The 11,310-nt window shown below is 25.6% G+C and overlaps 1 protein-coding gene across 2 annotated transcripts; it reads left to right on the forward strand.

Moving 5' to 3' along the window:
• Window positions 1-6,951: 6,951 nt before the first annotated feature.
• LOC132303155 (mitochondrial import inner membrane translocase subunit TIM22-4-like) lies at window positions 6,952-11,233 on the forward strand. 2 transcript variants are annotated; one of them, XM_059800297.1, is made up of 6 exons: window positions 6,952-7,032; window positions 8,250-8,315; window positions 8,868-9,105; window positions 9,419-9,609; window positions 9,761-9,833; window positions 10,862-11,233. In XM_059800297.1, exons 3-6 carry the CDS (start codon window positions 8,946-8,948, stop codon window positions 10,945-10,947), a joined length of 510 nt encoding a protein of 169 aa, XP_059656280.1. In that variant the 5' UTR covers window positions 6,952-7,032; window positions 8,250-8,315; window positions 8,868-8,945; the 3' UTR covers window positions 10,948-11,233. The 2 variants fall into 2 exon arrangements, with proteins under 2 accessions (XP_059656280.1, XP_059656281.1); XM_059800298.1 differs by having other exon boundaries at window positions 6,963-7,032; window positions 8,247-8,315.
• The last annotated feature ends 77 nt before the right edge of the window (window positions 11,234-11,310 follow it).

Here is an 11,310-nt window from a genome sequence, read left to right on the forward strand (position 1 = left end):
TTTTGGTAAATTTGCTTATTGTTCTTTTCTTAAAAATAATTTTTAAGTTTTACTAACTTTTGTTATTATAAATTTGTATATATCTATATTTTTCAAAGATATTTGTATATTTGTTTGTTGCAACTAATAATTAAAACCTAACAAAAAATTTAGGTGAAAGTTCAGCAAATGAACAATTAAATCATCTAAATAAATTAGAAGATTATACAATAGTGAAAGAAAAAAATACTAGTGACTTGATTCACAATAATAATCAAGAACAACAAAAAGAATTGGAAGAAAGTGAAACAAGTAATCCAAAATCATATTCTAAGACTATTCCTACAAATATACATGATCCTGGGAAAATATTAATACAAAAGTAAGAGATTTATTAGTAGAAAATGGCCCAATTAGATTTAACCACACTTGAATATAAGAATTTAATTAGTAAGTTTGCATTTCAAAAAGAAAGAAGGATGATTTTTAATTAATTATTATTGAATAATTAATATATTATATATTATGATATGAAAAGGCCAATTTTTATTTTTCGCTTAAGGCCTTGAGTTACATCGAGCCGCCCCTGCTCAGAGATTCCCTTGATCTCCTTCAAGAAACTCAAGTAATAGAGTTTTATTGAAAATAAAATAGGTAATTTGTGGTTGAGTTTTATATAAACTATTTTATTTTATTTAAATATATTTTTGTCTAATTAGATTTTCTTCTATTAAAAAACTCATAATAATTGGTAATTTGTGGTAGAGTTTTAGAGAAATTATTTTATTTTTTATATCAGATAATAAATATTTTTTATATTAATAATTCTAGTCTAATTAGATTTTTCTTTATTAAAAAATTCATAATAAATAGATAAATAGGTAATTTGTGTTAAAGTTTGATTGAAACTCTTTTAAAAACTCTTTTTATATCAATTAATAAATATTTTTTTATATTAATAATTCTTTTCTAATTACATTTTTTTTCTTAAAAAACTCATAATAAATTGATAAATAGGTAATATGTGTTAGAGTTTTATAGAAATTATTTAAATATATCATTGTATAATGTGATAGAGTTTTATTGAAAATAAAATAGGTAATTTGTGATAGAGTTTTAAAAAAAAATTTTTATTTTCTTTAAATACATCATTGTCTAATTATATTTTCTTTTATTGAAAAATATATAATAAATGGTAATTTGTGGTAGAGTTTTAGAGAAATTATTTTATTTTTTATATCAATTAATTAAAAATTTTATATTAATAATTATTGTGTAATTAGAGTTTCTTTATTAAAAGACTCATAATAAATAGATAAATAGGTAATTCAAACTCCATTCAAAATTAAGTCAAACCGAAAATCAATAAACATTGAAACCCTACTCAAAATAATATATTAAGAATGAACCAAAAATAAAAAATAATAAAAAATGAAAAAAATAACGTATAAAAAATCAAGTACAACCGAAAATCAAAAAGCATTAAAACACGACTCAAAATAATATATAAAGAATGAACAAAAAATAAAAAGTAAAAATTGAAGAAAAAAATTACAATCCAAATTAAACCTACAAAGAGTAAAATAAAAATAAAAACTAAAGAAAAAAGAATAATGATAGTTTTGAAAAATAAAAAAAGTAAAGAAAAATAAATAACAATAATGACTCAAAATAATAATAAATTATGAATGAACCAAAAAAAAAAAAATTAAAAAAAAAAGAAAAAAAAAATCACAATCCAAAGTAAACTTACCAAATCAACTACTTCTAAACATCAATTAGAAAGAGAAAAATAAAAATAAAACAAGAGAAAAAAAATACTAATAATGCTTCTAAAAAGGAAAAAGTAAAAAAATAAAAAAATAAAAAATAACAATTCAACCTTCTCAATAAATCAAATTAAGGATAACAAATTTTGAACCTTCCAAATTAAACTTAGAAGTAGTAAAATAAAAATAAAAATTAAAGAAATAAGAAGAATGATACTTCTTTAAAAGAAAAAAAAAATAACAATAATGACTCAAAATAATAATAAATTAAGAATGAACAAAAAATAATAAAAAAAAAATGAAGAAAAAAAAATCAACCACTTTTAAACATTTATTAGAAACATCAATTAGAAAGAGAAAATAAAAATAAAACAAATCAACTACTTCTAAACATTCGATTAGAAAGAAAAAAAAAATAAAACAAAAGTAAAATAACATAATAATGCTTATAAAAAGAAAAAGTAAACAAAAAATTTAGATTATTATTATTATACTATTATTAAATGTGCAAAGAGTTTCAGTGTTTCAGTATTTCAGTATTTATTTATTAATATAAAAAAATATTTATTAATTGATAAAAAAAGTTTCTAATAGACAAGAATATATTTAAAGAAAATAAAATAATTTCTATAAAACTCTACCACAAATTACCTATTTTATTTTCTATAAACTTTATCACATATAACCTATATATATATATATATATATATATATATATTAGATCAGACTTGTGGTATGTATATATATTTTTTTTCTCTTTATAAGCGCAAAAAAGAAAACAATATTAACAAACATATTTCTTTTCAAAATTTGTTTATATATAAATAATAAATTATAAATAAAAATAGTTATCAAACTGGACTGTAAATTATTATATTTACATTTAAATATTAATGTGAAGTGACTAATGCAATTTTAGTAAAATAATTAACTGTTAAAAAAATAGTAAAATAATTGTATATATATATATATATGCCAAGCAAGAGCCGCTGATAGAGACGGACCCAGCCACCCTGGCCTTGGGGTACACATGTTTCCCTACAATTATCATCTAGAAATCTCTCCTATTCTTTCTTTATTTATATTTTCTTATTTTTACTCTTTATTTAATATATTAGTAAAAGACACGTGCAATGCACGTGTTGAATATTTTGTAACTTATCGATATAAATTTTCTTTCATTAGAAAACTCATAATAATAAATAGATAAGTAGGTAATTTGTTATAGAGTTTCATAGAAATTATTTTATTTTCTTTAAACGTATTATTGTCTAATTAGATTTTTTTTATTAAAAAACTAATAATAAAAGGTAATTTGTGTAGTATAGTTTTAGAGAAATTATTTTATTTTTTCTATCAATTAATAAATATTTTTTATATTAATAATTTTGTTCTAATTAGATTTTCTTTTATTAAAAAACTCATAATAATAAATAGATAAATAGGTAATTTATGTTAGAGTTTTATAGAAACTCTTTAAATATATCCTTATCTAATGTGATAGAGTTTTATTGAAAATAAAATGGGTAATTTATGATAGAGTTTTATAGAAATTATTTTATTTTCTTTAAATATATGCTTATCTAATTAGATTTCCTTTTATTTAAAAACTCATAATAAAAGGTAATTTGTGGTAGAGTTGTAAAGAAATTATTTTATTTTTTATATCAATTATTAAATATTTTTTATATTAATAAATCCTGTCTAATTAGATTTTCTTTTATTAAAAAACTCATAATAAATAATAGATAAATAGGTAATTTGTGATAGAGTTTTATAGAAACTGTTTAAGTATATCCTTATCTAATTATATTTCCTTTTATTAAAAAACTAATTTGTGGTAGAGTTTTAGAGAAATTATTTTATTTTTATATCAATTAATAAAGATTTTTTATATTAATATATAAATAATGAAATACTTATTTTATTATTTGATAAATTATTTTATTACTTTATCTGTAAATGATTTGAAACATCTTGATTTAATTTTAATTAAACAAGTACCTGATTTATTTTATTTCGAAACATCTTGATTGAATTTCAATTAATTAATTATCTAATTAATTTTAATTGTTAATTTATTTAATGATTTTAAATATATCAATTGAATATCAATTATACAATTACATATTAAATTTTAATTGATATTTTATTTTATTAAATAATTACCTATTTTATTTTAATAGGTAACTTGTTTATTTTAATTCATAACTTATATGATTTATTTTAATTGGTAACTTATTTTATTATTTGGTGAATTTTTTTATTATTTTATCTATAAATGATTTCAAACACCTTGTTTTATTTTAATTAAAGAATTACCTATTTAATTTTAATTGTTAATTTATTTAATGATTTGAAATATCTTGATTGAATTTTAATTATACAATTACTTGATTTGTTTTAAATGGTAACTTATTTTATTATTTGGTAAATTATTTGATTGAATTTCAATTAAACAATTACCTATTTAATTTTAATTGGTAATTTATTTAATGAATTGAAATTTTTTGATTTAATTTCAATTAAATAATTACCTAATTTATTTTATTTGTTAAATTATTTTATTATTTTATTTATAAATGATTCGAAACATTTTAATTGAATTTCAATTAAATAATTACCTATTTAATTTTAATTCGTAATTTATTTATTTAATGATTTGAAACATCTTGATTGAATTTCAATTAAATAATTACCTATTTAATTTTAATTGATAATTTATTTTATTTATTTGGTATCTTATGTTATTGAATAATTACGTATTTTATTTTAGTAGATAACTTGTTTATTTTAATTGGTAACTTATATGATTTATTTTAATTGGTAACTTATTTTATTATTTGAAAAATTATTTTATTTATAAATGATTTGAAACATGTTGATTGAATTTCAATAAATGATTTGAAACATGTTGACTGAATTTCAATTAAATAATTACCTATTTTGATTGAATTTCAATGAAACAATTACCTATTTAATTTTAATTGATAAAACATCTTGATTGAATTTCAATGAAAGAATTACCTTATATTTTTTTATATTTTGTGTTACATTTTATAGAAACTCTTTTAATAATAATATATTTTTTGAATTAGGTATTTTTTTGAGTTTTATAGAAACTATTTTTATATTAATTAATAAATATTCTTTTATATTTTTTTGTTAGAGTTTTGTAGAAATTCTTATAATAATAGTAAAGATTTTTTTAGAAACATATAAATAAATATGTAATTTGAATTTTATTAGGTAATTTTAAGAGTTTTAAAGAAACTCTTTTTATATCAATTAATAAATATTTTATATTTTTACATTTTGTGATAGAGTTTTATAGAAATTTTTTTAATAATAGTATAGATTTTTTTAGAATCAAATAGATAAATAGGTAATTTGAATTTTATTAGGTAAGTTTTAGAGTTTTAGAAAAATGATGTGATTAGAGTAAGGCAAAAAAAAGGCGGCTTTGAGTAATTGTTTAATTAAAAATAGTTACATACTTATTTTTACTTTTTACCAACATGCTTGTGACCTAGTGGTACAAGACTCTTACTTTTCAAAGGAAAGTCAGGGGTTCGAACCTCAGTGAAAGCAGTGTGTGTGAGTCCCAACTAAGAAAAAAAAAAAAAAAAAAGAGTATTTTTTTCCAACACAACATAAATAATGGAAGGATTTTTCTTTTATAATGTTTGCCTTGTCTGCATCAACTCATATATAATGAGGCATTATAATTTCCCAGCATGTCTATGAGACTATGATTCATATAAAATAAACTTTAAACATCATTATTTTATAATTTGCCAAAGAGATTTATGAATCTATGTTATTTGTTAACGATATTGGCCCCCCCTCCCTCTCTCCAGGCTTATGTGACCAATATTAAATAAAGTTTTTAGATTTTTGCTATGCATAGTGGCAACTGGCAACTCCAGTTTTATTGAGAATGATATGTTAGTGGCGTGATAGGCGGATAACTGGTAATCTGTGTGTCTTTAATCAAATTATAAATGTTAAGATTTAATTAAAAGCAGAAGGAATAAAATGGATCTTTAGTCACATTCTATATGCAAATTGTTGACATGTAATTAAATATGTATGTGTTTATATATTACATCTAGGAAATTAATTCTACTTTGAATACGCTGAGATGCCTAGTGATGACTTGGAGGGATCATTTTTTGTCTGCGATGACATCATGTGCCATGTCTTTGCATTTCTAATTTGTGTATTGTTTGATAAAATTAAAAATTAATTTTAAAATTATACTAAATAGTAAAAATTAAATCAAACATGATTAATGCAATTCAAAGAATAATATACCTGTAATTTTGAACCATGTTGTGGATTGTGAATTATTATGTGAAAAAAATATGAAAAAAAATAATAAAACAATGCATGATGAAAACATGGCTAATGAGTTACTCTACGGGGTAGCTTATATATAGAGACAATATAGATTTAATTAATAAATATTTTTTTTTATATTTTGTGTTAGAGTTTTATAGTATAGATTAGATTAGATTTATTATTTAATTTGTAATTTGAAATTTATTAGGTAATTTAAAAGTGGTGATTGAGTTTGAGTTGAATTTTATTAGCTAAAGTGATGATTTTAATTTTATTAGATAATTTGTAATTTGAATTTTATTACGTAATTTGAGAGTGGTGATTGAGTTTTATTAGGTAATTTGTAATTTGAATTAAATTATTTTTATATTAATTAATAAATATTTTTTTTATTAAAATAAATAGATAAATAGATAATTTGAAAGTGGTGATTGATTTTATTAGGTAATTTTTACATTTTTATAGAGTATATATATATATAAGTATAGTATAGATATAGATATATAATCCTAGAATATTAGAGAATTTATAAGAATATTATAGAATTTATAAGAAATGATAGACTAGATATTTAGATAAATAATTCTAAAAAGTATATCGTAACGCATCCATTGAGAAGGAGAGGTATATATATACAAGAAGAGACTCCTAAAACACACACTAGACATTCTTTTCGTGCCTCAAACGAGCTCTCTAAAAGGCACTTCAACGCAGGGCCGGCCCTGGCCCAAGGCGACCAGCGGTCTCCTTGGGCCTCAAATTTTAGAGGGCCTTATGAGGCCCATAGAGGATGGAAAAAATTGGTCGCCTTGGGCCTCAAATTTTGAGGCCTATAGGGAATGGAAAAAATAAAGTTAGGGCAAGTTTCAGACGACACAATGTCACAATCTGCTTCGACACTCCGCAGGGCGCAGCCTCCGCTATCGCCTCAGGTGACAAGGTATGTTCATCCTCTTTCTCTCTTCTCTCTCCTTTTGCATGAATCGATCTTTTATATATGTTTCTCTTTCTTTCATCTCATCATTTGATTTGTTCTAACTTTGGTTCGTTTGATTCGGGCCTTCACCTTTGTTCCAATAGTGAAAAGTAGCTTCCAAACTAGGGTTTTTGTGTGTGTGTGTGTGTGTCTCACTGTGTGTGATGGCTATCAAAAGCTTAATGAATATATTATGGTTCTCTTAGTAGTTTAATAAATGTGTGCCTTTCTCCATGTGTCTTTCATGGCGATCGAGTCCATAATCTATGGCGGTACTTTTTTTTTTCCCCTCTCCCTAAGTCCACTCCAATCTCACAAAAGCAGCAACCATACCCCTTTTCCTCATAATTTTTTGCATTTTCACATTCAATCCCGCGAAAATTAAGGATCCCATCTAGTGGGTTGAGGTAATAATTATGCTCATACTTAAAAGTGCCAAATTAAGGGTTTTTTATTTTTATTTTATTTTTATATGAAGATACATACCACCATTATTGATGTTATTTGAAGTTGGCTCAGCTATAATTTCAGTTAATAATACTGTCAAAGCACTTGCCATCAGAATGTACAAACACATGGAAATCAAGAGCAGGCTTTAACAAAACAAAAGTTAATGGTTTTTTCTATTAATTTGCACAGGTCTTCTGTAGCAATGATCAATCAATCACTGCTACTAAAGTTGATTCCTCATCCTGAAATCAAGAAAGGGGTAATTGGATCCCAAAAAACACACACACAAAGTGTAGTTAATATAAAGAGTGAAAGACAAAACTATATATGATAGTGGATGCCACATATAACCTAAAAGTCCCACTTCTTCAGCACTACAAGTTCAGCCTCCTATATATATATATACACCTCATCTCCACATATTTTTGTCATCTGTAATCATCAAATTTTAGCAGCTATATAAACAATGAATGTAAAAAAGAAGCTGCAGTTTTCTGTTCCTCATTTCCACTTTTGGACTGTATTTTGGATACTCTGTTTTGTCTTCTCTCCTCTCCTCTCCTCCAGATTCCAGTGAAAACTCCAGCCAGGAGATCATTCGACCAAAGTGCTTGATTTTAGATTTTTTTAATTATATTTATTGTATGATCGGCAATGCTTAGTTATTATTGTTTCTGTTTGATTCTCCATCCGTTTTATGTTAATTGTGATCTTCTTTCACATGCTAGCAGGACACTCTTCTTAGGATCTCGTGAGGTTATTTGCCTTGGACTTGAATCAAATCATTGCATATTGAGGTAATATATATTTTCTTTAAACAAAGCAAATTATTATTATTATTTTTTTGAAGTCTAGTTTTATGCTGATTATGGTTCTTGTTATTTAGATTTCAATAGATATCATTATGTATACAAGAAAATTTGAATCTGGGCATGAAAAAAGGGGGGGAAAAAAAAAAAAAAGAAGAAGAGAGAAGAAGAATTGATTCAATCCCAAAAAGGAGATATTCTTAAGTTTTTTAGGAGCAATACAGAAATAGAGAGTTTAGTTGAAGATTTGGTGAATGAAGAACATATGAATGCGAAAGCAAATGAAGAAAGTCTCAATAAACATGAAGATTTAATGAATGAAGATGATAGGAAGTTAGTTAATGAACATGAAGATTTAATGAATGAAGATTATAGTTATTAGTTAGTTGTCTTATGCACTATGCACATGCGTACAATTATATTAGCTATAGAATTTGAAAACATCGTGTGAGAATTCTGCACTCCTATAATTTTTTTTTGCGTGTGTGAAACTCAAGGGTCTCACATTTGAAAGTTCGCTCAAAATATTTGGAATCTCAGGGCCGGCCCTACTTCAACGGCGGCGATTCATGACACTTGCTCACTGTCAGCAAAGCTTCAATAAATAATTCATCCACCATGAGGGCCAACGGAACTGAATCCACCAACGGTTCTTCAAATCCCTATGAATCACAAAATCCTCCGATTCAGCCTCTCCGATTGCCCACTGTTGAGGAAATTCGGGGACAAGACATTTGGAACAACTGTGCTGTTCGTAGCGTCGTGAGCGGTGCAATGGGTATGTGCAAAAACAAAGTTTTACAGTTTTTTAATTCTAGGGTTGCAATTGATCTTGTTTCGAAGTTAAGTTGCTTAGTTGTTGTTGTAAAAAACTCAGATTAAATAAGCAGTGAAAATATCAAAAACTAAACCAATTGGTTGGATTAGGCCTAGTTTGTTTGCGAATCCCAATTTGTGGATTCTAAGTCTTCAATTTTCTTACATTTTATAAGCGGAGCTGTAATATTGCACACGTGATTTTATTATTGAACAATTGATTTTGGAGTACAGCAATTCATGGGTTTGCTATTGTTGTGGGCATGTTTTTTCAGGAGGTGGGCTTGGATTGTTCATGGGTCTCTTCCTAGGGGCACTAGACAATCCATTAATGCAAGCGGAAATGACTGGCAGACAGCAGTTTATTTATACTGCAAAGCAGATGGGTAGTAGGAGCTGGAGTTCTTGCAAGACGTTTGCCGTTATGGGCTTCATTTTCTCAGCTACTGAATGTGTTGTTGAGAAGGTATAACAAATGATCTAAATGATAATTTATATTATCTCACATTTTTTTCATTCTTTCTTTGATTGCAAAGAAATTATGCAAAAATAAAACTTCAATTTTTACAAGTACTATAGTAGTATTTATTTATTTGTTACTGACACTTTGCTTAAAGGCCCGGGCAAAACATGACATCACAAATACACTTGTGGCTGGATGTGTAACTGGAGGTGCCTTATCGGCAAGGGGTAATCTCTTAACTATGTATATTGATTTATTTTCTTTCTAGTAAGTGCATCTAAGCCTTCCATAAATTTTGGTTTTGGTAACATTTGATATATATATATATATATATTTGCACAAGGATGACCTTCCATAAATTTTGGTTTTGGTAACATTTGATATATATATATATATATATATTTGCACATGGATGATTTAATATGTATAATAAATTTTGCATTGAATTTAAAGTTGTTTTCAACGATAAAGGCTTATAAAATTTTCTCTCTACTTATGACCTCAATAATCTCTTTAATGACAACAATAATCTCTCCAAATAACATCAAATAGAAAATGAAAATGATTTAAGATGTAATCTAAATGAAGTGAGAAACGACTTTAGATTTGTGACTTTAGATTTGTGGGAGAAATGACTTTAGATTTGTGGATTAAATGAAGTGTCTCAAACTCTTGATTCAAGTTCTGACCTTAGGTTTCACGTATTATAAGTTTTGGAGTCTCTATCTACTTATATTTCAAAGAGAATAGGAACTAATTTTGTTGGAAAAATCATTGCCCTTCTCATTATATCAGGTCCCCTTGTGGTCATGTTATTCGGACCAAAGGTAATATTCAACTTCTTTGCCATACTATTTATCACATTAAAACTTTTGGTATGAAGAGTTGGATTCTCCTCACTTTTGTTGTTGTCATCCTTATCCCTAGCCTAGTGCTGAAGTTAGCTAAACAAATCTGCAAATTAGGTTACTGATTAGGAGTTGTTACAAAGGGCTGAAATTGTTTTCTACTGCTTTGCTGCTCTGCTAGAAGTCCATATGTTTTCTACTGCTCTACTAGAAATCCATATGTTTTCTACTGCTCTACTAGAAGTCCGTATGTTTTCTACCATTTCAAAGTCCATATGTTTTCTACCATTTCATGTATAAGTTTTAGAATTTTGGTCATTGCTCATGTTACATTGTGCCACGATTGCGGCCTCTCTGTTTTTTCTGCCAATAATATTATTCTTAAATCAATCTACTTTGTTTTTTAGGTGGTCCTAAAGCAGCATGCTTTGGCTGTGCTGGTTTTGCTGCATTTTCAGTTCTGATAGAGAAGTTTTTAGAGAGACACGATTGAGCAAACATATACCTGATTCAGTATATGCGCCTAGTGGCTAATTTGGGAAGTTTTTTGTTTTTATTATTTTATATGTGATGTATACAACATTGAAATCACCATCCAGTTAAAAAGGAAGCTTGCTTTGTCCCATGGATTAATCCGGGCTTTCCCGGACACCCCAAGGAAAGCTTACTTGAGCGATTCAAAGTAAACTATGGTTGTGGAATCTTAACCTACCTACTCTAAGAAGATACATCAAATTCGATTTGTTTGGCTTATTGATAAAAAAATTATTTCTTTTAAATAGTTTTCAATATTATTTTATTTTTGAGACAAAATAGGGACTGTTATTACCCAGGAATCCTCTCAACCTGAGCTGAA

This window comes from Cornus florida, unplaced genomic scaffold (genome assembly GCF_030987335.1).
Source record: "Cornus florida cultivar Cherokee Brave unplaced genomic scaffold, ASM3098733v1 CherokeeBrave_3.0.0_Hap2_Chr04, whole genome shotgun sequence".
In the NCBI taxonomy this organism is placed as follows: domain Eukaryota; kingdom Viridiplantae; phylum Streptophyta; class Magnoliopsida; order Cornales; family Cornaceae; genus Cornus; species Cornus florida.